General features: G+C 41.9%; 2 protein-coding genes across 8 annotated transcripts in view; one reads left to right on the top strand and one right to left on the bottom strand.

Annotated features, from left to right (window-relative positions):
• ATP10D (ATPase phospholipid transporting 10D (putative)) overlaps positions 1-24,871 on the top strand; it is a 363,249-nt gene that overhangs the window by 278,411 nt on the left and 59,967 nt on the right. For all 6 annotated transcript variants that reach the window (XM_029588247.1, XM_029588237.1, XM_029588263.1 and 3 more), the window contains 3 exons: positions 4,292-4,368; positions 12,377-12,502; positions 16,695-16,895. In XM_029588247.1, the coding sequence (XP_029444107.1) occupies positions 4,292-4,368; positions 12,377-12,502; positions 16,695-16,895 (404 nt within the window). The remainder of the gene's footprint in view (positions 1-4,291; positions 4,369-12,376; positions 12,503-16,694; positions 16,896-24,871) is intronic.
• CORIN (corin, serine peptidase) overlaps positions 14,790-24,871 on the bottom strand; it is a 513,735-nt gene continuing 503,653 nt past the window's right edge. For both annotated transcript variants that reach the window (XM_029588293.1, XM_029588313.1), the window contains exon 23: positions 14,790-14,943. In XM_029588293.1, coding sequence (XP_029444153.1) covers positions 14,808-14,943 — 136 coding nt within the window. In that variant the 3' untranslated portion in view covers positions 14,790-14,807. The remainder of the gene's footprint in view (positions 14,944-24,871) is intronic.

The raw sequence follows: 24,871 nt of genomic DNA, 5'->3' as shown, positions 1-24,871 counted from the left end.
TGTTCCATGCATCCACCATCCTCTCTGTAAAGACATTTTCCTTAAATTACTCCTGACTATACCTCCTTTCACCTTCATCCCATGACACTTCATTCTAGAGTCTTTTCATTGAAAGAGGCCTGCCCCTCCCTATGCATAGAAAATGTGGAGGTATTTAAATCTCTCTATTATATCTTCCCATCCTGCCTTTCCTCTAGGGTATACAAATTTACATCTTTAAGTCTGTCCTAATTGCTTTAGAAGGAAGACAGCTGATCATTTTAGTAATCACTATCTGAATAGACTCCAACCAGTTTATATCCTTTTGAGGATGTCTCCAGAATTTTACGTAGTATGTCAATTGAGATATCACTAGCACTAGGGACCTATATAGGGCAATATCACCTCACTTTTTCTGCTGATCATTTCTGTCCCTATGCAGCCAAGCATCTATCTGGCTGATGTTGCCTTATTCACCTGTTTGGCCACCTTAAGATCTTCGCATACGATCACCCCCAGATCTTGCTCTTCTTTCATACTTAGAAGAATTTTACCCTTATTTCTGTACCTTTCTCTTGGGTTTATGCATTCTAAATGCATAATTCTGCATTTTGTTTAGCATTAAATCTTAGCTTTCAGATCTTAGACCAGTCCTCAAGCTTTTCTACATCCTTCCTCATGTTTTCCACAGCTTCCTGTCTGTCTACCCTATTGCAGATTTTAGAGTCATTGGCAAGAATACAAACCTATCCTGACTATCATTATAATGTTAATCTAAAAAATGTTGAAAAGAATTGTCCAAAGACCAATTCCTATGGCACTGCTATTAACGCGCTCCCACCACCGAGGGATTCCATTTACCATTGCTTTCTGTCTCTTCCCACTTCACCAGTTTCTAACCCAATCAGTCACATTAAAGCCCATGCCAAGAGTGTTCAATTTAGTTATATGAAACCTTTGCAGAACCATGCCAAAGACCTTACTGAAATCCAGGTACATTGCATCTAGCGCTCTCCACTGATCCAACTGTCTGCTCACCCAAACAAAGAAATTACTCATATTTGTCCGACGACCTACATCTGGTAAACCATGCTGCTTTGGATCCTGCAAGCCATTGGATTTCAGAAACTGTTGTATCCTCTGTTTTACCAGCAATTCCATTAAGTTGCTCACCACAGAGGCTTGACTAAGCAGCCTGGAGTTCCCAGCCTCCTCTTTACTTCCACTTTTGTGATTAGGAACCACATCTGCTGCTCTTCAGTCCTCTGAACTACTTCCGCTTCTAAAGCATTGAAAAGCTCAGCCAGCAAAGCTTCTAGGGCTTCTCTAAGTTTCCTCAATACCCTCTGATATATCCCATCTGGCCCCCATCGTTTTATCTACTTTGATTAGTTATCTCTTTACGAGCACACTGTTCTGAAAATCATTTGAAGTTTACCTCACTTCCAATCTTATTTGTGTTTTTTTTATGTAGTCTTGCTCCAGGTCCTTCCACATTGAACACCAAACAGAAATATTTGTTAAGCCTCATCAGTCTCTACATATTCCTCCCTTTCACCTTTGGGTTTCATAATGCCACTTTTGCACTTCCATCTATCTCTAACATATCCAAAAAAAAAAAAAGTCTTGTCCCTCCTGTTATACCATATTTTTTCTTCCTTTCAAATGTTTGCATTCCTGATTACTTTCCCAGCTTCTCTTATCTTTTCCAGATATTGTTCCTGGTTTTCCACTTTCTCAGATCTCTTGTTTATTAACGCTAACCTTTTCTTCCTTACCTATTCAGAAACTTCTTTAGAAAATCATAGCAGCCTCTTTTATTTATTTTCCCAGCAGCAAGGTTAGCTGCCCTTGTTTTTTTCTCCTTTTAGTTTGGTCCATTGCTCTTCTATTTCCCCTAGACTTTCCCATCAGGCTAATAATTCCTTGTGGTACTCCCCCATTTTAACAAAGTTACTTTTCCTGAAGTTTTCCTTATGTTTCTCTGCCAACCCAAAGTCATATTAATCTGTGTAGTCCAATCCTATAATTAGTGGGTTAGTCTATAAAGTTAGAATGGCATGTAAAGGGGGGTGGGAGTTGGAGGGGAGGGAGCCCTTTCCCATCTAAAATTCCTCTTATTCTACTTAGTAATAATATCCAGCAAAACATAAAAACATGTAAATATCCCTGTTTCAAAAATGAACAAAACAAATACCCCACTTCAAAATAAGATTTCAGCAGTTGAATATCAGGCCAGAAAAATTCTCTGTTTGTAATTGAGCTCCTCTAAAGGTGGTCAGAAGTAATGTTATTTTCTATTTGCTAGTATGTCTTTGTTAATAAAATATATACAAAAGAATTACACTGGAATAAGTGTAATTTTCTGCAGCATTGCCAATTGCCAGGGCTTCAACCCTAGCTACTGTTCATTCATGCATCTTTCATAGGCATTCAAAAATCAGTTACCCTAAAAGATGTAGATAAAAATTACCAAAAATCAAAGCAAATGTTTCAATTACTCACCTCATGCTTGAATTGATAATCACTGGCATGCTGGCTTTGAGCTCCTTAATGCCATTGCATTAGGAAATGTAAATATTAATTAGGAAAGTGTGTTTGTACGGGAATATGATCATCTAGGGAGTTTAGGTAGTAGGGGCCAGAGGGGAAACTTTTTTTTTTTTAAAGGTTATTAGGAAGATGACTTGGGGAGTGATTCTAAATTTAAAAAATATAGGAAAAATCATGCATTGCTGCAGTTCCCACCATAATCCCCATCCTCTTCATATGTAAGTTTGTGTACTTAATCAAATTCTAAAAAGAGTTTTACTATCTGGTTTGATTAAAAGTATTTCCAGGCACACTGTCTACCAAGTGATGATATTCAGCCTAAAACAGCAGACTGGTTTCCTGAAAATGTATTTAAAATATTTTTAATCCGCTATTTAGAAAAAGAAATTATTTTGCTCAGAGTATTATGCCAACAAATCAGTACACACAATTATGATAGAATACATGAAATACAATAAAACAGTATACCAAGCATCCACAAATTTTAACAAATATAATCATAAAAACTACATAAACTATAGTCTAAATTATATACCAATAAAATAATTTATTAAACCACAACTCCTAAAAGCTAAAAACAAATATTTATTTAAAAGTCCAATTTAATGGCAAATGCCTGACTAAATCATGTTTACTTGTTTTAGAAAGAAAATTAGTTTTTCTCATGTCATGCTTCTAAAGTAGAGCATTCCACAAAGTGGGTATGATATGAGAATGATCTATCGTGGGACTTCCACAATCTCATTGCTATAAGGGGTGGGATACAAAGCTAAGACTCATTTAAAACACTTAAAGGTGAATTTTAAAAGCCCTACGCTCGCCAAAGCCAGGAGATGTGCACGTGATTGTGATGCATGTGCGCCGCGTGGATTTTAAGAGGCTTACAGCCAAGCGCATATCTCTGAGTACATGGATAAAAAGGTTTGGCAAAAAAGGGGTGGGCAGAGTCTGGGCGGGGCATGGACAGGCTAGGATTGCACCCATGCGCCGGGATCCCACAACTGCGTAACTTTCTTCTGCTGTGGACAGCGTGTAAGTAATTAATAAATTAAAAAAAAAAAAAACAAAGGATAGTCAGCGGGGTTTTAGGGGTCAGGGCTAGTAGGGTAAAAGGGAGGCAAGTTAGGTAAGGGCTTTAGGAAGTCCACTCCTTTACTGGGGTGGTGAACTGGGGAATAGGCCTATTGCGCCGCTCATACTTATTGCGTCGCCGCTCATCCCCCTTACGTACTTGAAACAGGATTTGTGCGCACATGCTCATGTCGATATAAAATCATGCGCACAGATAGCGGATTTTATAACATCGGCATGTCCATGTGCGCCTGAGCACGGCTCTTAAAATCTACCTTTTAAGCCATGCAGGTAAATATTGGAACCCTGAATTTTTCCAAACATCTTTCAAAATGATGAATTTCTGTGAGCTAGAATAATGATGTAGTCTACTTTTACATTCCCTAATAGGCGCTAAGATGTTCTCCATGTTCTCCATCCATTCTGAAAATGTGCTTTCCTTTCTCATGCCCCCTTCTCCCTTCACTTCTAAAATAGACAACTTGGTTGCCTACATGATTCTCTGCTCTTATTTCCAGACCAGTCTGAGGAATTAGAGGTCTCCAGTTTCAGAGAAACTGTCTCCCTCTTTACTCGTGCTACCAGATGGATGATATTTGAGATAAAGCTGATTGTTCTCCATAACTTTAAAATAATATAACACATCTATTTTATTTTTTTTTAAATTTTTTTTTTTAACTATTGGAAGGTGATGGTGCCAATGATGTGAGCATGATCCAAGTGGCTGATACTGGAGTGGGGATCTCAGGCCAAGAAGGCATGCAGGTACAACAGTCTACATAAACAGATAACTGAGGTATAAGGTCACAATTAGAATCAAGCCATAAACCATGAGGTCAAAGTGCAAGTGGTTTGCCAGTATTCCCAGAACCCAATATTAAATTACAAAATCTTTTCCATAGGTGGATATATTTATAACACACAGCTCTTCTTTGTTAGCTTTTGTAATAAAAATGCAGTGGTCAGCTAATCTGGTAGCAAGGTATATTGGAATAAATAGTAGAACTTCAAAGATGGTCTTTATATTTAGTGCTTCTTTTTGGTTTATTTTGTTTTCAGCTGCTCTAGGGGGGAGGTTGTTTTAAGGTAGTGGTGTGCAAACTACGGCCCGCAGGCCAAATCCGGCCCGCTTATCATTTGGGGACACTCCACTGTTTGCGGCCCGTTGTTACTCCGACCTGCCTGCCTGACGTCGTCATCAAAGGCCAAGTTATTGCCCTTGATGATGCTTGAGCTAGGAGGTCAGAACATCGGTGGGGTGGCAGGGATTCCAGTGAGAAGAGACAGCGATGCAGCAGCAGGACCTGCTGGAGCCCAGCTGACGGGGCAGAAAAAAGAAAATTGCAACAGCAGCGCCCGACGGAGCCAAGGCCAACAGGGCCCAAAAGAAAGGAAAGATGTCACGGCAGCGGCACCCGCCAGAGCCAAGGCTGTAGGGCTGAAAAAAGAAGGAAAGTTGTTGCAACAGCGGCGCCTGCCAAAGCCGAGGGCTTGGGGCCGAAAATGAAGAAAAAATGACGCGGCAAGCTCAGGCAGGGCCGACGGAGGAGAAGGGAGCCGCATTATGTGTGTGTGTGTGTGCCTGTGAGAGAGAGAGATTTGGAACCTGCTTGTGTGTGTGTGTGTGTGTAAGTGTGTCTACAATCTGAATGGAAATGAAAAGTTTCCCGAATGGGTGGGGGGGATTTTTTTTTATCCTTATTAGTTTTAATTATTGGGTGTTTGATATGTCTTCCGTTTTGAAATATTTGTTTGATTTTGGAAAAAGTTTAAAGTTTTTGTCATTTGTTTTGAAATATGCTTTTCATTAGCATGGTTTCCTCACTGTTGAGATTGATTTATATTTCCCTGCCCTTTTTTTATGAGGAATGGTGATATTTTTGTTTTTGATCTATTGCACTGCATTTGAGCCTGGCTTTTAGTGGTTTCCAGTCCAGTTTTTTTGTCTGCTACTTACTGTTTATACTTACGGCCTGCATTTGTGATTGATGTCTGTTAACTAGGAAAATGTCTTGTACCTGTTGGGGTGAAGGTTTTTCTATTTTTTTTGGTAGTGGTCGGGGATCCATGATTGAAGGAGCTCCTTCGGTGCTAAAAATGATGGTACTTAATTCTGCTGGATACTGAAGTGGTGGAGATTTGACTGCTATGTCGAGGACCTACCCTGCCCTACAGTGTCCCGCCCCCCATGTCCGCCCCATCCTCTGGCCCTCATTGTGCTTAATAACTTGTAATGTGGCCCCCACATAAAAAAGTTTGCCTACCCCCTTTTTAAGGGATTTAATATTTTTAGGAAACAGTCAATTTTATTCTCTGTAGCACACACAGTAGAGGCAATACTGTAGAAAACAGTAAGTCAGTACAAGGATACGGTAAATCAGATGTTCCCAAACCGGTCCCCCCAGCCAGTCAGGTTTCAGGATATCCACAATGAATGGGAACTACTACAATAAATTATTAGAGGTGCAATAAGGAAATTTCCTGCCCCCAGAAAGGTTACAATCTAAACATGCTAATAGAATGCTAAAGGTGAATACATATAGGGGGTAATTTTCAAAGTGATTTACATGGAGAAAACTGGGTTTTACATGTGTAAATGCACTTTACCCATGTAAGTGGGCTTTTGAATATGCTACAATATATACCATTAAATTGTCCATAGGTTTTATAAGTGCACTTTACGCATGTAAATGGCTTTTGAAAATTGCTACGATAGTTTGTTCTCCCAGGACAAGCAGGTTGATAGTCCTCACATGTGGGTGACGTCAGCAGATAGAGTCCTATCATGGAAAACTTTTCTGTCAAAGTTTCTAGAACTTTTGACTGGCACACTGAGCATGCCATAATCCCTGTAGCCACAGGGGTCTCCCTTCACCTTTTTTCCACTCTGCAGTTTGCCTCGCGGTTAGGAGCTCTGTGAGAATTTTCTCACTACTTTTCCTCACAGAAAAACTTGAAGTTTTCTTCACAAAAAGTTCCCTCATAGGGGTCTCCCATCGCGATATCTTTTTCCTCGACGCTCAGTGAGTAATTTCCACCGTTTTCGGTTGGTTCCAGCTACCTTACCCTCGGTTCCCGAGGCCACCGACTGTTTTCGCGGCCCCTTTTTCTAACATGGCTACGGGCTTTAGAAAATGCCCGGAGTGTCCGCGTACGATGTCAATTACAGACCCACATGATATCTGTGTGTTGTGCCTCGGCTCAACACCATGTTCGTCGATGCCAAAGCTCTGCTCAAATGACCCCGAAGGGCAAGCTTGCACGACTGGACAAGATGGAGTCCCTTTTCAAAATAAAGTTAACTCCATCGACATCCACCCAGTCATCACCGGCAGGAGCATTGACAAAATCCATCGACAAACCTCGCCGGGAGCAGCAAGGCAGCGGTGACCCTCCGCCACTGATGACATCTAGGGCATTGGCATCTTCTTCCTCTGTTCTGGAGAAAGACCGGGCCAAGCACCAAGGGAAACACCGGCACCGGAGCGAGTCTACTCCTGGTGCCGGCCCCGACACTGCATCTGCTTCGATAGCTATCGAGTCGATGCTGAAGAGGACACTGGTAGAGGAGCCTCCAAACTCCTATCCCCCACCAATATCTGTGCCAGGTACTGAGTCCCCACAGACTCCTGTGGAGGTGCCAGTAGCGCCTAGCCTGCCTCCCCCTGTAGCTGTGTTACCTACGCCAGCTTCCAGGGAGGAGCTGGACATGCTTGTCCAACAGGCAGTCCTCGATGACCTCTGGAGCATTCATCCTTCATCGATGCCGGCCCCCATACTGGCACAGACACCGGAGCCATCGATCTTTGCACCGCTACTCGACCGCCTGGACACGCTCATCGGTGCCCTTCCGACCCAGCTTGGGCCATCGGTACCGAAACGACCTACTGAGTCTCTGAAACCCCTGATACCCATTCCGGGGTCCTTGGAAGACGAAGGCACAGACTCCAGTCCTCTTCCAGCGCCGCTTCCACCGATGCCGGAACCAGTTCCTGGTCCATCGGGGCTCTCTGGATTGAGACGCCCACAATTCCCCTCGGTGCCACCGCATTCTCCATCGAGGGATCCATCAATGTCAACACATCCAGGAGTACCAGGTCTTTTTCCTCCCTTGGGATCTCAGCCAGAGACTCCGTATGAACCGTGGGAGGATGTTGACACCGACACTTCTACGGAGAACATATTTTCAGAACCATCTCCTCCGGAAGAAAGGAGACGGTCTACTCCAGAGGTCTTCTCCTTTGCTAATTTTATAAAGGAAATGTCAGAGACCGTTCCCTTTTACCTGGTCACCGAGGAAGACGCACGTCATAAGACATTGGAAGTCCTCCAATTTGTGAATGCCCCCAAAGAAATTATGGCTATTCCCATCCACGAAGTACTCCTGGACCTCCAGCATTGCCTATGTGAGCACCCTTGCACTGTCCAACCAGTTAACAGAAAGACAGATGCAACTTATTTAGTCCAACATGCTCCAGGGTTTCAGAAACCACAGCTACCCCACCAGTCAGTTGTGGTGAAATCTGCGCAGAAGAAAGCCAAAAGACTGCATCCACATTCTTCTGTACACCCTGGAAAGGACCAAAAATTCTTGGACGTTCTGGGTCGAAACATTTTTCAGGGCTCTATGCTAATGTCACGCATTGCGGCCTATCATTTATACATGACACAATACCAAAGGAACCTGTAGAAACAGGTCCAAGAGCTAGCAGACTCTGCCTCAACAACAACAAGAAGGTCTCAATACCATTCTTCAGAAAGGCCTTGAGGCAGGAAAATATGAGATAAGGGTTGCTTACGATTCCTTTGAGACTGCTTCTTGATTATCAGCGACAGGAATCTGTGCCAGAAGGTGGGCCTGGCTTAAGGCATCTGACTTGTGAACTGAAGTCCAAGACAAGCTCGCTGATATACCGTGTACCGGAGAAAATCTGTTCAGCGACAAAATACAGGACGCAGTGGCTCAACTGAAAGACCATCATGAGACCCTGCATCAGCTGACCACAGTTACTATGTAGGCTCCTTCCTCTGCAAGAAGAACCGTGAGAAGGGACCCCAGCAGACCGTTTTGTCGCTCACGCAGGTACTATCCACCTACATCTCGCATGAGACCATCCAAACCACCTCAGACAGGACATCCACGACAACCCAAGCCATCCAGACCTCAACCAGCTCCGCAAGCAGCCCAAGCTTCTGGATTTTGAAATCTATCCAGAGAACAGCAGCCACTCCACAAATCCAAAACCAGACTTGTCGGTAGGAGGTCAACTTCACCACTTCATAACCAACTAGCTCAGCATCATCACAGACCAATGGGTCATATCCATTATAACCCAAGGATACCATCTAAACTTCCTCACGGTACCCCCGGATTCACCACCCAATCCGCTGTGAATCCAAAAAGATCACACAAACTTTCTAGAGTCAGAACTCTCCACCCTTCTGAGCGCCAGGGCTGTGGAAGCCATTCCCCGGGCACAGCAGGGCAGAGGATTCTACTCTCACTATTTTTTCATTCCAAAGAAATCAGGCGGTATCTGCCCCATCCTAGACCTCTGCAATCTCAACAAATTTCTCCAGAAAGAAAAATTCAGGATGGTGTCCCTGGGCACCATGCTTCCCCTTCTGCAACAAGGAGATTGGCTCTGTTCTCTGGATTTTCAGGACGCCTATGCTCACATTCCAATATCCCCACATCACCACAAATGCCTGCGTTTTATAGTGGGACATCAACATTTTCAGTACCGGATTCTGCCTTTTGGACTTGCCTCTGCACCCCGTGTGTTTACAAAGTGCTTTGCAGTGACTGCGGCCCGTCTACGCAAGAACAGCATACACATGTTTCCTTACCTGGACCAACTGGCTCATCAAAAGCCAATCCAAGCAAGGAGCTCTCAACACTCTCGAGCTCACTATCTACTACGCTCGTTGGGATTTCTCGTCAACTACCAAAAATCCCACCTGACTCCATCTCACCTCCTTACTTTCGTCGGAGCAAATCTGGACACCACAGTCGCAAAGGCCTTCCTACCCAATGACCGTGCAGACACACTCTCCACACTTTGTTTCTGCGTACAAAAAAAACAGCCTCAACCCATCAATTCCTAACGTTGCTGGGCCACATGGCTTCCACAGTCCACGTCACTCCTATGGCCAGGCTGGCCATGAGAATAACTCAATGGACTTTGAAATCTCTGAGGCTCCAAGCCACTCAACCACTTTCATCCCAGATTCATGTAACCCACCAGCTACGTCTATCACTTCTCTGGTGGATAATCAAAGCCAAGTTGCTAACTGGTCTACACTTCCAGCAACCAGTTCCACAAGTAACCTTAACCACGGACGCATCCAACTTGGGTTGGGGAGCTCACGTGAACAACCTTCAAACTCAAGGTACTCGGACACAACTCGAAGCAAAGTATCAAATCAACTTCCTAGAACTTCGAGCGTTCAAGGACTGCCCTTCACACAAGACTGTTCTCATACAAACAGACAACACAGTTGCAATGTGGTACTTGAACAAACAGGGCGGCACAGACTCTTATCTTCTCTGCCAAGAGGCTGCGCAGATCTGGGCTTGGGCCCTTGCACACTCCATGCATCTACGGGCCACTTATCTAACAGGCATACAGAATGTAGTAACAGATCGCCTCAGTCGACAGTTCCATCCCCACGAGTGGTCTCTGGATCCTATGGTAACGAGGAGAATCTTCCAGCATTGGGGTCAACCAACAACCGACCTCTTTGCATCCGAACTGAATTACAAAGTGGACAGATTCTGCTCCCTGCACAGGCAACAAAACACGTTAGCCATGGACGCCTTCGCTCGCCCCTGGAACACAGGCCTCCTATACGCCTATCCCCAGATACCGCTAATAACCAAAACTCTCGTGAAACTACAACAGGACAGGGGATCAATGATACTCATAGCCCCGTATTGGCCTCGACAAGTGTGGTTTCCCATGCTTCTCGACCTCTCGATCAGAGAACCCATTTGCCTGGGCACATCGCCCACTCTCATAACTCATAACCACAGCATGTTACGCCATCCAAACCTTCAGACCCTATCCCTCACAGCCTGGATGTTGAAAGCTTGATCCTGCAACCACTCAACCTTTCAATTTGTCTCTCAAGTGCTTGTAGCTTCACGAAAGCCTTCCACACGAAAATCCTATCTTTCTAAGTGGAATAGATTTACCATATGGTGCACGCAAAAAGATAACCCTTTTTCCTGTCCCACTCCATCTCTGTTTGACTGTCTCTGGCACCTTTCAGACTCTGGTCTCCAGACTTCCTCAGTAAGGGTACACCTGAGTGCCATCTCAGCGTATCACAAGGGAGTGGAGGATGCCCCAGTAACAGCGCAACCCCTTGTGAGCCGGTTTATGAGGGGCCTACTGCAACTTAAGTCCCCTCTACGGCCACCAGTCTCTGAATGGGACCTAAATGTAGTACTTAAAAGGCTCATGCATTCCCCATTTCAGCCTTTGCTCTCCTGTGATGTTAAATTTCTTACATGGAAAGTTCTTTTCCTAGTAGCCATTACATCTGCTCGAAGGGTTAGTGAGTTACAAGCATTTATAACATACTCACCCCATACAAGGTTCCTACATGACTGAGTGGTCCTCCGTACTCACCCTAAATTCCTTCCAAAGGTGGTAACAGACATTCACCTGAATCAGTCTATAGTCTTAGCCACCTTTTTCCCAAGGCCTCACTCGCACCAGGCCAAAAGATTTTTTTCACACCTTGGATTGTAAACGGGCACTTGCATTTTACCTAGACCGCACTGCAGTCCACAGGAAATCCACAGAATTGACAAAAACAAACTGGGAGTTGCAGTGGGCAAACAAACTCTCTCCAACTGGCTAGCAGACTGTATCGAATTCTGCTATGAGAAAGCAGACCTTCCTCTTCAGGGGCGAGTGAAGGCGCACTCAGTAAGAGCTATGGCAACTTCAGTAGCACCCTATCGTTCAGTACCGATTGCTGAGATTTGTAAAGCTGCAACATGGAGCGCTCTCCACACATTTGCAGCACATTACTGCCTGGACAAGGAAGGACGACAGGACTCTGCCTTTGGCCAATCTGTCTTAAAGAACTTATTTCCACTATAATCCCAACTCCTTCCACATCCATTTGCTGTGATTTTCGGGCTGCCTCATTTTTCCCAACAGTACACCAGTTTGTTGTGTCTGTTGCACAAGTTGTACGCTGTTGGTCCAAATTAAATGAGTCAGCCTGTAGCTTGCTAATCACCCATATGTGAGGACTACCATCCTGGGAGAAAGCAGAGTTGCTTACCTGTAACAGGTGTTTTCCCAGGACAGCAGGATGTAGTACTCACGAAACCCACCCATCACCCCATGGAGTTGGGTCCAAAACTGCTTTATTTTATTTTTTCACTCGCATCTTTTGCTACAAACCAGACTGAAGGAAGACCCCTCGGCTACAGGGATTATGGCATGCTGGGCATGCTCAGTGTGCCAGTCAAAAGTTCTAGAAACTTTGACAGAAAAGTTAGGGCTCCGTCTGCTGATGTTACCCACACGTGAGGACTACATCCTGCTGTTCTGGGAGAACACCTGTTACAGGTAAGCAACTCTGCTTTACATTTACACATGTAACTCCTTTTGAAAATTGCCTCCATAATTTTCAGTAGTAGTATCTTATATAATCCTTAAATTGATTGCAATTATTACTTCTAATAACTCTCACTGTAAATCATAAACAACATATATTGATTTAGAAAACCTTTGTGTTATAATTGCAGGCTGTGATGGCAAGTGATTTTGCAGTTTCTCGTTTCAAACATCTCCTCAAGTTACTACTTGTTCATGGTCATTGGTGTTATACGAGACTCGCCAACATGATTCTTTATTTTTTCTACAAAAATTTGGTAAGTAGATATATTAGGATTATCAGTGTTTTGTGAAAAGGAGTAGATGAGTTCTCTTTAATTATGGACATTAGGAATATGATGAAGCTGTTACGACATCAATCTCCAGAATATGGAGCAATGATAGAAATGGAGCAATCTCCAGAATATGGAGCAATGATAGAAAGTTCAGCAGAAAGTTATGCATTGACATGTTTCAAGCCAGTAATCAAGAATACCTGAGAGGGTAAATCAGTGTATTCATTTTAATGTAACTGTCAACTCTTTAGGAAAGAACTGAGCCATCACAGCAGAACAGTTCATTGACTGACACAGTATGTAGTTTACAGTTCTAGAAGCCATATTAGTCCTGGAAAAAGATTATTTTCAGATTGTGACACTTTTTATTGTTTCAACATAACTCTTCTTTGATGATGCCTGTGAACTTTTGAGACCACTTACTTCGTTTCAGATGTAAACAAGGAACCTATGTGGTCTCAAAAGCTAATTTCAGTAGTTCTGTTTGTCCAGTAAAGGGTTTCACAACCCTAGTGAGTCCCAGTGCAGTGATTTTAGCTTTTCATAATTTACTTTTTGTAATAGTAAATTTGTATTAATGTATTAATTTGTGTATTAAGAACATAAGAAATTGCCATGCTGGGTCAGACCAAGGGTCCATGAAGCCCAGCACCCTGTTTCCAATAGAGGCCAAACCAGGCCATAAGAACCTGGCAAGTACCCAAACACCAAGAAGATCCCATGCTACTGATGCAATTAATAGCAGTGGCTATTCCCTAAGTAAACTTCATTAATAGTAGTTAATGGACTTCTCCTCCAAGAACTTATCCAAATCTTTTTTGAACCCAGCTACACTAACTGCACTAATCACATCCTCTGGCAACAAATTCCAGAGCTTAATTGTGCGTTGAGTGAAAAAGAACTTTCTCCAATTAGTCTTAAATGTGCTACTTGCTAACTTCATGGAATGTCCCCTAGACCTTCTATTATCCGAAAATGTAAATAACTGATTCACATCTACTCGTTCAAGACCTCATGATCTTAAAGACCTCTATCCTATCCTCCCTCAGCCATCTCTTCTCCAAGCTGAACAGCTGTAACCTCTTCAGCCTTTCCTCATAGGGGAGATGTTCCATCCCCTTTATCATTTTGGTTCCCCTTCTCTGTACCTTCTCCATCACAACTATATCTTTTTTGGGATGTGGCGACCAGAATTGTACACAGTATTCAAGGTGCGGTCTCACCATGGAGCGATACAGAGGCATTATGACATTTTCTGTTTTATTAACCATTCCCTTCCTAATAATTCCTAACATTCTGTTTGCTTTTTTGACTGCCTCAGCACACTGAGCCAAGGATTTCAATGTATTATCCATTATGACCCCTAGATCTTTTTCCTGGATGGTATCTCCTAATATGGAACCTAACATTGTATAACTACAGTATGGATTATTTTTCCCTAAATGCATCACCTTGCACTTGTCCATATTAAATTTCATCTGCAGTTTGAATGCACAATCTTCCAGTCTCGCAAGGTGGTCCTGCAGTTTATCACAATCCACTTGTGTTTTAACTACTCTGAATAATTTTGTATCATCTGCAAATTTGATTACCTCACTCATTGTATTCCTTTCCAGATCATTTATAAATATATTGAAAATTACCAGTCCAAATACAGATCCCTGAGGCACTCTACTGTTTACCCTTTTCCACTGAGAAAATTAAACATTTAATCTTATTCTCTGTTTCCTGTCTTTTAACCAGTTTGTAATCCACAAAAGGACACCTCCTCCTATCCCATGACTTTTTAGTTTCCTTAGAAGCCTCTCATGAGGGACTTTGTCAAATGCCTACTGAAAATCCAAATACAGTACATCTACTGCCTCATCTTTATCTACATGTTTATTAACCCCTTCAAAAAAAGAAGCACATCTCTTGGCCCTGCCCTGAAATGCCCTTGTTCCACCCAGACCACGCCCCTTTTTGAATCAACACGAGATAATCATGCAGCGGGAGATGTGCGCACATCTAGATGGTTTTTAAATTGTGGTCGGCACATGTAAGTCCTACTTTTGCACACATCCCCTAATTGATGTGAGCTCAGCTCAACTTGACTTTAAAGCTTTATTTCTTACTCTTTAGTCTGGGCCTTGTCAGCCCAAATGCATCACTACAAATGAGATTCTGACTTGAAAAAAATCCCTTCAAAGCCGACAACCATTTCTTCTTGATGTATTCAGGTTGACAAGGAAACTTAGATGTCTGTAGAAGGAGCTATCCTTAACCACTGTATCTCAGGAAGGTGATGCTACTTTGTTTCCTCAGAGTCAGGAGTAAGAGTCAGAATCAATAGCAGTTTCCACTTCATCAAGATGGTCACATGCAGGGGAGGAAAGAGGATTATCAGTGACATAAGGGTGGCAGTAGCTGCAGAGGCATTTTTCCTGCAAGAAGACAAAAAATTGCAACAGAAAACAGCATAATAAAATAAAAAATGAAACAACTGCAAGTATAATCAAAACATAAGCAATCTTTTTCCCCAGACTACCAAACCAAGAACCTATTCCCAAAATGTCTCAGACCCAAGTTCCTGTTCCTCCCCCAGCACTCAAGTCTTGGGCCTGGTTAGCTAGGCCCTTCAAAGTGATGGAGTGCTGAATTTCCCCACATTTGTCTACGTAAGTACAGAGGAACTGTTAATAACTTGACAGACGCTGCCTCCTTTGGCAAGTAGGAAGTTAAGGGCCATATGATTCTGCAGGACGACCCCAAATAATGAGGTTATTTATCCTTTCAACTAACACTGGGACTGGGGGGACATTACATGAAACTAGCAACTGGCAGATTTAAAACAAATCATAGGAAGTCTTTTTTTTTTTCACTCTGTGCCCAATAGATCAGTGAAACTGGTTGGCAAGGGATTTAGTCAAAACAATTAACACAGAGGTGTTCAAGAATTTGTCCAATCCTCTTTTGAAGTAAACATCCATAAACATTTTATTAGCCAGGTAGACTTGGGAAAGCCTGCACTTTTTCTTGGGAGAGAGATTCAAGAAATAGATTTAGTTTTTGCAGATCTGCCAGGTACTTGTGACCCATACTGGCCACTGTCGGAGGCAACATGCTGGGCTCGATGACCTTTAATCTGATACAGATTGGCACTTACGATTTTATGACTCAGCCTCACCATCAAGCTTCTTATCTCTTCGTGTCCTTTGATACCAATAGATTAGGATGGGAAGTTATCAAATGAACTGTCTAATTGGCTAGTGAATTGTATCCAGCAGTCTTATGCACTGGCTAATTTATGGATTACAGATGCTATTAATGCTAATCAAGTAAGTGCCAAGGCTATTTCAATAGTTTATCTGATGGACTCTTCCACAGTTATTTGCAAAGCTGCTATGTGTCTGTGCACACCTTCACGACCCACTACTGTCTGGAAAGCATGTTCTGGGGAGCCAATAACATTGAACAAGCAGTTCTGCCCAGCCTGTTCACACCCAGTAGTCATCTCTCCACTGGTGGGGCTGGGTTGTCTTAAGTAATTGCTCTGCCTGCAGTCCTCAGCTTGGGACTCCATGCCTGCTTGTCAGTAGAGAAAGCATGTGTGCTTACTTGTAAACAGGGTTCTCGATAGACAGCAGGATGAATCAGCCAAACTTAATACATACCTGCCAGCCTGAAGAGTTGACTACCTCGTTAAAATATAAGCTCAAGAGGAGCTCATGATGCAGTATGCATATGCGAATATTCCCATACAAGCTCAGTAAAGCTTATACAAAGATTTCAGTCTGTGTCTGTGCCCTTGGATGATGTCACCCACACGTTATGTCTGATTCATCCTGCTGACTATGGAAAACCCTGTTTAAAGGCAAGCAAGCTTGTTGTTTTGTAGCTCATTTATCCATATGAGACAATGCAGCAAGCTTTGCACCAGAACTTAATGTCAGTATAGACTACATATTTAGTGTTAAAGAATATTTTTGCTCTAAGAGGTTTAGGAGTGTCTGGCTACTCATTTTGTTAAAGTTAATTAAATGCCCTATTTTTGTTTGATATAATTTTGATTAATGAAACAGTAAGAAATATACGAAAAAATATTTTTTTTACCAGTTTGAGTGCCTACATGCTTAGATCACATTTCCCTGCATCCAAAGTTATAACATTGTTTTTTTTGTCTTTGAATTCCTAGGCCTATGTTAATCTCCTGTTCTGGTACCAGTTTTTCTGTGGTTTTTCGGGAACATCAATGACAGATTCTTGGATGTTAATCTTATTTAATCTTCTCTTCACTTCTGTGCCACCCATCATTTATGGCATTCTTGACAAAGATGTTTCTGCTGAGATCCTCTTACAGCTACCAGAACTTTACAAGGCAGGTCAAAAGTCAGAGGTAAGAACAGCTCTATATCTTGTCTGCATTACTTTGTCACAATAGGTGTTCACTTTGTCATTTATTTGCATTCTTTAACAAATCCCAGAAGTGAAGAGACATATACAGGGAAGTCTGCCATATGAAGAAATATTCAAATATATTCAAATATAACTACCGGCCATACACAGATACACTCATGAAACCTCAACAAATGAACAGACACCTCATCCCAATCATGCTCACACCAATCACACAATTCTTAGGTCTCACGACTAGCTATCATGCTGTTTAATGCGCAATCTATCACAAAAAAAATATATACTTCAAGATATACTCATTGATGATAAGCCAGATATTTGCGCCATAACTGAGACCTGGTTAAAGGAAACTGATACCGTCCTACTTAATTACCAAATGACACCTATGACATCTCCTCAATCCCAAGACCTAAGAAAAAAGGAGGTGGTTTACTACTCGCTGCAAAAAAAGAATTGCAGTTAACTTCACATCCTGTGCAAATTGCCCCAAAGTTTGAGATTGGGTTATTTAAATCTCCTCACCTGCAGATCTGTCTAGTATATATTCCCCCTGGCATTCTTACAAAAAATCCTTCTCCCATAATTGAATTTATCGCCCAGAACATTGAAATTGACAAACCTGCCATCATCTTAGGAGATTTCAATATACATGTAGACTCCCTCCCACTATCAAATGCCTGTGAAACCTTTCTATCATCCCTCAAAGCTATTGGTTTCACACAGATCGTCACTGACCCTACTCATCAAAATGGTCATACTCTAGATTTGATTTTCATTAACAAAACCCATCATCTCCAGTGACCCTATTAGCACAGCTGTTCCATGGTCAGATCACCACCTCCTGCACACTACCCTCACCCCAAATCCCAGAACCTAAAACTATACAGATCCACAAATTATGTTCTATCGATTAACTCACTGTTGAATTCAACAAAGAACTTCATAATCTTGAACTAGCTGACATCAACTCAGCAATCACATCATGGTATTATATCACTGGGAACATTGCCAACTACCTTTGCCCCCTTCGCACTAAAAAAAATTGGCCACTCCAAATCTTCACTTAAACCATGGTACATCCCTGAACTGACAGCTCTAAAACGCACCCTCAGGAAATTGGAAAAAGATTGGCGTAACAACCCCTCCCTCACAAAAAGAAATACTTACAGAGCAAACCCTCAACGCAAAAACAAATTACCATGCAAAAAAAATACATGACCTGCAATTTAATGCAAACGCTCTCTTCACGTATGTAACACAAATGACTAAAACCAATACCACTCCCACCTGTAATAAAGATGCCCAAACCAAAAGTGAGAACTTGGCTAAATACTTTCACGAGAAAATAGTTAAAATCATGGCACGGTTCCCTGGCAATAATCCCCTGACCAAAACCATCCCACATGATTCCTCTGCTATATTTAATGCCTTCGAACCCACCACGTCCCTAGAGATTCAAAATACCATTAAAAAAATGAAACCTGCCACACATCCAAGTGACACCATACCCACCAAACATCTTCTCTCCATCCCTGAAATCATAGCACCCTCAATTGCTAAAATTATCAATTGCTCACTAGCTTCTGGAGAAATCCCTAATACGCTTAAACTATCATCAGACCTATTCTAAAAAAGCCCAAAGCTGATGCCTCTGACCTAACCAACTACCGACCTATTTCCAACCTTCCCTTCATAGCAAAAATCCTTGAAAAAATTGTAAACACGCAGCTCACTGAACACCTGGAAAAATGTGAAATTCTCTCACCATTGCAACATGGTTTTCGTAAATATATGAGCACCGAAACTCTACTCATCTCTCTTATCAATACCATACTTACTGGATTCGACAAAGGTCAATCCTTCCTACTAGCCATGCTTGACATTTCCATGGCCTTCGATACTATTAATCACAACATTCTCATTACACGGCTCAAGGAAATCGGCATATCTAACACCCCACTGCAGTGGTTTGAAGCTTTCCTACAAGGACGGCAATATAAAGTCAATTTTGAAAACCATGAATCGCAACCATACAATATAAATCACGGAGTACCACAAGGATCTGCCCTCTCCTCTATTCTCTTTAATATTTATATCCTCCCTCTTTGTCACCTTCTGACAGAACTTGGCCTTATGTACTTCATCTATGCAGATGATGTACAAATTATTATCCCCATCACTGACTCCTTTTATGATGCCCTTAAAACATGGGATACTGCCCTCACCGCCATTAGTAACCTCCTTACTAGCATCAATCTGGCCATTAACCCTGATAAAGCAGAACTTATGGTCATTTCCCCACAGAATCACAAAAACACAATTGCTGCCACTCACACATCACTCACTTCTCCTGACTTCACTAACACTGTTAAAAACCTTGGAGTCACATTAGACAACCACCTTAATTTTAAAAAACATATCAACAACATTATTAAAGATGGGTTCTTCAAACTATACACTCTAAAAAAAAAAAAAAAAAAAAAAAAAAAAAATTTAAGACCATTACTCTACCAACACAATTTCCGTACTGTACTGCAATCCCTCATTTTTTCGAAAATTGATTATTGTAATGCCCTTCTCCTAGGCCTACCCAAAACTACCATTCTACCACTACAAATGCTTCAGAATGCAGCAGCACGCATTCTCACCAACAATAGAAAATCGGAACATATTACTCCCATACTCGGAGATCTGCACTGGCTCCCCATTGCGCAGAGAATCATGTTCAAAACCTTATCTCTAATACACAAGACCTACACAATGAAAACATGACATGGTTCAATAATGAACTTTACTTCCACAAACACTCCAGAACCCCTAGAACACAATATGCAGCCACCCTGCACACCCCCACACATAAAACCACCACTCTTGAGTCAACTAGGAAGCGTGCGATAACCATAGCCGGACCAAACTGTTGAAACAATATGACACTGGAGTTACGGCAAGAAACATGCCCAATAAAATTTAAGCAAAAACGGAAAACATGGCTTTTCCTACAGGCTTATACTTAACCCTTACGCTCTCCTCTCTCCCTTACTCCTACAGCCTTGCCCACTAATGTACTTAAATGTACATCCCCTATTTCTTTCTCACCAACTTTTTGTTGGCAATTATTCATATCGATTGTATATCAATTGTATATAAGACTTCTATCCCATTTCTTTCTCTCATACCCAGCTTTTCTCTTTTCCAATTGTGTTTTATAAAATTCATTCTATTTATTTATAGACTTATAAATTCAGTGAGATAATTTGCTTTGTACCACTATATTATTTTTCCCTTTCATTGTTCCACTGTTCTCTCCCCTCCCCCCCAGTTAACAAGTTTATTGTAAAGCACTATTGCATATGTTCGTTAACAAGTTTATTGTAAAGTTTATTGTTTATTGTTGTTGTTTATTGTAAAGCACTGTTGCACATGTTCGTTCTATTTGGCACAGCTGCAATGTTTCTGTTAATTGTGAATCGATGTGAGGTTACTAAACAAATGTCAGTATATAAAAACTGCAAATAAATAAGAGGTTTAAACCATTGTATAGTCATGTTTCAGTATTTTAGTTTTATATTGATAGTTTGAAAAAATGGGCAAAAGCCAGGTATAGAGTTGTAAATGGTTATATAAAAGCCACAGGGAGTACTGATACATGACTTTGTACTTGTTTATTGGAAAACATTGATGTATAGGCCTTATGGCTCACTATCTTTCTGTATTTTGTGTGGTGTTTTTAGGGTATGGATGTGTGAGTGTATGCGTATTTTAGGACACATTTCCAGAATTATTTAAAGTGTTGTGACAATAAACTGCTATTGGTCGGTCCCAGTGACATAGTGAGGGCAAAGGGCCGTCGGCGCCATTTTGATTACTGGCAGCCGACGGCCCACGCCCTGGAGATCGTTCCCGGACCGCTCCTGGACCCCCGCTGGACCACCAGGGACGTTTGGCAGGTCTTGGGGGGGTCAGGAGGGTGGGGGGTTGCGGTAAATTAAGTCGGCAGGTCTTAGGGGGGGGGTCAGGAGGGTGGGGGTTCTTAATTTAAAGGGTTGGGATGGGGTTTTTTTTTGGGGGGGAGGGGTTCCCAGAGAAAGAAAAGTTTTCTGATCTGGGGAGTGGACCGAAATGGCCCTCCCCAGACCCGAAAACAAAATGGGGAGGAAAAAAAAAGCTATGCACTCCCCTAATTTGCTCCATAAGATGCCCAGACGCAGAGCCGGTTTAGCACCAATTTTTTTTTTTTTAATTTTACCCCTCTGAATCCTAGGTGCGTCTTATGGAGCGAAAAATACGGTATTTATTATGGAGACATGGTTAAGATTCAAAAATAGCCTCAAAAGGGGAGTTTATAAACTGGATTTGAATATGGCCATAATGTAGCAGTATATTCATTTTAATAAATAAATATTCCAGGATTAAGACACAGCAAGGTGGAAATTCCTGAGTTGACAGTGGAGGGGAGGAGAAGGGCACAGAGAAGGGCAACCTGCCAAATGAATGATGTTCATGAGGAAGTGTGTAGGGAGAAAGATAAGATAGGTAATAAGCTGCAGTGTGAATGCAATTGTAGGGGAACAAGAGAAGCTTGAACTGTATTTGGAAGCAAAAAGAGAATCCTGTAGTGACTTGAAAAAGAGGGGTTACATGAATATAGCAATACTGAAAAAAAAAAAAAAGCTGTGTAGCAGAATTTTGAATAGATGCAGTGGACATAAGAACATAAGAAATTGCCATGCTGGGTCAGACCAAGGGACCATCAAGCCCAGCATCCTGTTTCCAACAGAGGCCAATCCAGGCCACAAGAACCTGGCAATTACCCAAACACTAAGACGATCCCATGATACTGATGCAATTAATAGCAGTGGCTATTCCCTAAGTAAACTTCATTAATAGCAGTTAATGGACTTCTCCTCCAAGAATTTATCCAAATCTTTTTTGAACCCAGCTACACTAACTGCACTAACCACATCCTCTGGCAACAAATTCCAGAACGTTATTGTGCATTGAGTGAGAGAGAATTTTCTCCGATTAGTCTTAAATGTGCTACTTGCTAACTTCATGGAATGCCCCCTAGTATCATGTAAAACCCACAAAGATCAAGTTGTAGTAGTCTAAGCAGGAAGTGATAAGAGAGTAGATGAGCATTTTGGCAACACACTCAGAAAGAAGAGATGGATATTAGCAGTTATAAAAGAAGAGAGAATACACTTTAGCAGTGTTTTTGAATGTCTTTAAAGAATGAGAGGCATCAATGATAACTCCAAGGTTATGAACCAGGAGGATGAGAGTACCATCCACAGAGACAGAAAAAGAGGGAAGAGAAGAGGATTTGGGGGGAAAGTCAAGGAGTTCTGTGTTAGCCATGTTTGGTTTAAGGTGGCAAATGGACATCTAGGCACTAATGTTACACAAGCAGGCTGAGATTTGGGACTAGATAATTGGTGAAATTTCTGGTGTAGAGGTATAGATCTGGGAGTCATCAGTATAAAAGTAGTATTGAAAATCATGGCAGGAGATCAGAGCACTAAAATAAGTGTAGAGAGAAGGCCCAGGACAGAGACTTTTGAGGTACACTGACTGACTGATAAGCGAATAGAGAAAGAGCCACAAGAGAACACAGTAAAAGAACAGTGGGAGAGGTAAGAAGAAAACAAAGATAAAGCAGAGTTCCAAAATTCAATTGAGTACAGTATGTCAAGTAATAAGACTATGATCAACTGTGTCAAAAACAGCAGATAGTTCAAGGAAGATGAGTCTCACATAAAGACCCTTGGCCATGAAGAGATCACTGGTAACTTTGGCAAAAGCAGTTTCTGTGGAATGTAGAGGGCAAAAGCCAGACTGGAGCATATCTAGAACAGCTTGAAGTGAAAGAAAGTCAAGACAGTGGAAACAAAAGGCGGGTTTCAACAGTTTGAATTTGAAAGGGAAAAAGGAGTATTGGATGATACTTAGCAAGGCAAGTGAAGGATTTTTTGAGGAATGGTGTGATTACAGCATATCAATGGCAAATGATCAATTAAGGATGTGACAGGATGGCATGATTGCAGGAAAATAAAACCAAGGAACTGGGTTTGAATGGGGTCAGAGGAACAAGTAGTGAATTTGGGGGAGGAGAAGGAAGAAAGTATGGCAGGGGCCAAAAACAGAGGAGGAGAATGGAGGAGGTGGTCTGATGGAGAATTTGATTAATCTTGTGAATCTTTTCATGGAAAAAGTTCACCATAATCTAGGCAGAGAATGAAGGGGGATTGGGAGGCAGAGGTAGTCTGAAGAAGGGGAGATGCGTGTGGCATAGACCAGTTTTTCCCAACCCTTTCAAGCCCAAGGGACACCTACATTAACCAAAATGTGTAGCACATCCTCCTCCACAGGGCAGACAGTGCCGATATGGAAAAGACCATATGGTCAAAAGAAGACCTGGAGAAGCTCTGAAAGCCCTACTAATCTCCCTTCCAAATTTTTAAAACAAAGGAAAGACAGGGCAGAGACACACATGAATGGGCCAGTTCCCTCTATATTCAAGTGCAGAAGTCAGTATGATGGGGGCCAGTCAGCTTGGTTAGTTACCTTGGCTGCCACATGTGACTGTCAGAATTTCTCCACTGGTGCTGCTCCCAGCACTCAGAATAAATCATATCCAGTGCTCAATGCGTGCACTCTCCCTGTTTCACTCAGCCTGGGGATAAGAGGCTGGAAGGATTCAAAAGAGGAAGCTCAGGAGGGGAAGACGAGGAGGTGCAGCAATGTGGGTCCTAGCTATCCATGCCTTGCTTACTGCCCATTAATTACCACGCTCCAGGGCTCATGCTATAGCTAGGAAGAAGAGACATGCATGATCGCACATATTCTCAGAAAGGAACTGCTACATGTTCAAGAGTTTCTGGTAACTCTTGTTGCTGTGAGTTACTGAGAACCCAGGTACTGATGTGGATCTAAGCATCAGGCACTGGTGAATGTTCTCTGGCATGCCTGAGCACATCTGAAGACACACATTGGTTGGGAAAAACTGGCATAGACAGCAGGGGTTGTGGAGGAAAGGGTGCTCGTCAAATGGTTATAATTATCTTGTCTGAGTATAAGAATGGTAGGAGGTGAGCATTGTAAGGAACAATCATATTGTCCCAGCAGTTTGTGGCTTCAATCATGCTCTTTAATCATAGCCTCACAATTGTCATCCTTTCTTAAACTCTTAAGTTTTATTTAAAATTATTGCTTAAAAATTCTTCTAAAATTCTACACTGTGATTCCCAAATTGTGGAATGTTGACATAGTCGAAATTTGGGAAATTGTTTTTTTTGTTTGCAACTTAGTTTTAATAAAAGGATGACAATTGTTGGGGTCATGATTAAAGAATAGGACAAAAGACACAGATAACTGATCAAGAATATGATTACTTCTTACAATGCTTAAGAGAGAAGTCTGAGGATGATTGGCCTTTTGAGCAATGTTTGACCATTGTAATGCCAATTTTTAAAAAGGGACTCTGGATCAGTCAGGAAGCTATAGGCCAGTGAGCCTGATGTCAGGGCTGGAAAGAATGGTAAAAGCTATTCTTAAAAAGAAAAATACTGACTTATATATAGACGTAGCTTAATGGAGAAGAGTCAACATGGGTTTTAGTAAAGAGAAGTCTTGCCTTACCAATATTAGATTTTTTTGAAAGTGTAAGCAAACATAGAAAAAGGTGAATAAGTTGGTATAGTATATTTGGATTTTCAAAAGGCATTTGATAAATTCCCGTACCAGAGATGCCTCAGTAAATTAAAAAGTCATGGGTTAGGAGGCAATGTTCTATTGTGGATTGGAAACTAATTAAAAGACCAGAACCAGAGAATAGGACTAAATGGTTCGTTTTCCAAATGGAGAGAGGTTATTAGTGGAATACCATAGGGATCTATATTGGGACCTGTGCTGTCTAACACATTCATAAATGATCTGGAAAAGGGAATGACAAGTGAG

Source organism: Rhinatrema bivittatum, chromosome 1 (assembly GCF_901001135.1).
Source record: "Rhinatrema bivittatum chromosome 1, aRhiBiv1.1, whole genome shotgun sequence".
Lineage (NCBI taxonomy): Eukaryota > Metazoa > Chordata > Amphibia > Gymnophiona > Rhinatrematidae > Rhinatrema > Rhinatrema bivittatum.
The sequence above is the reverse complement of the archived record's forward strand: the minus strand, read 5'-3'. Positions and strand labels throughout refer to the sequence as shown.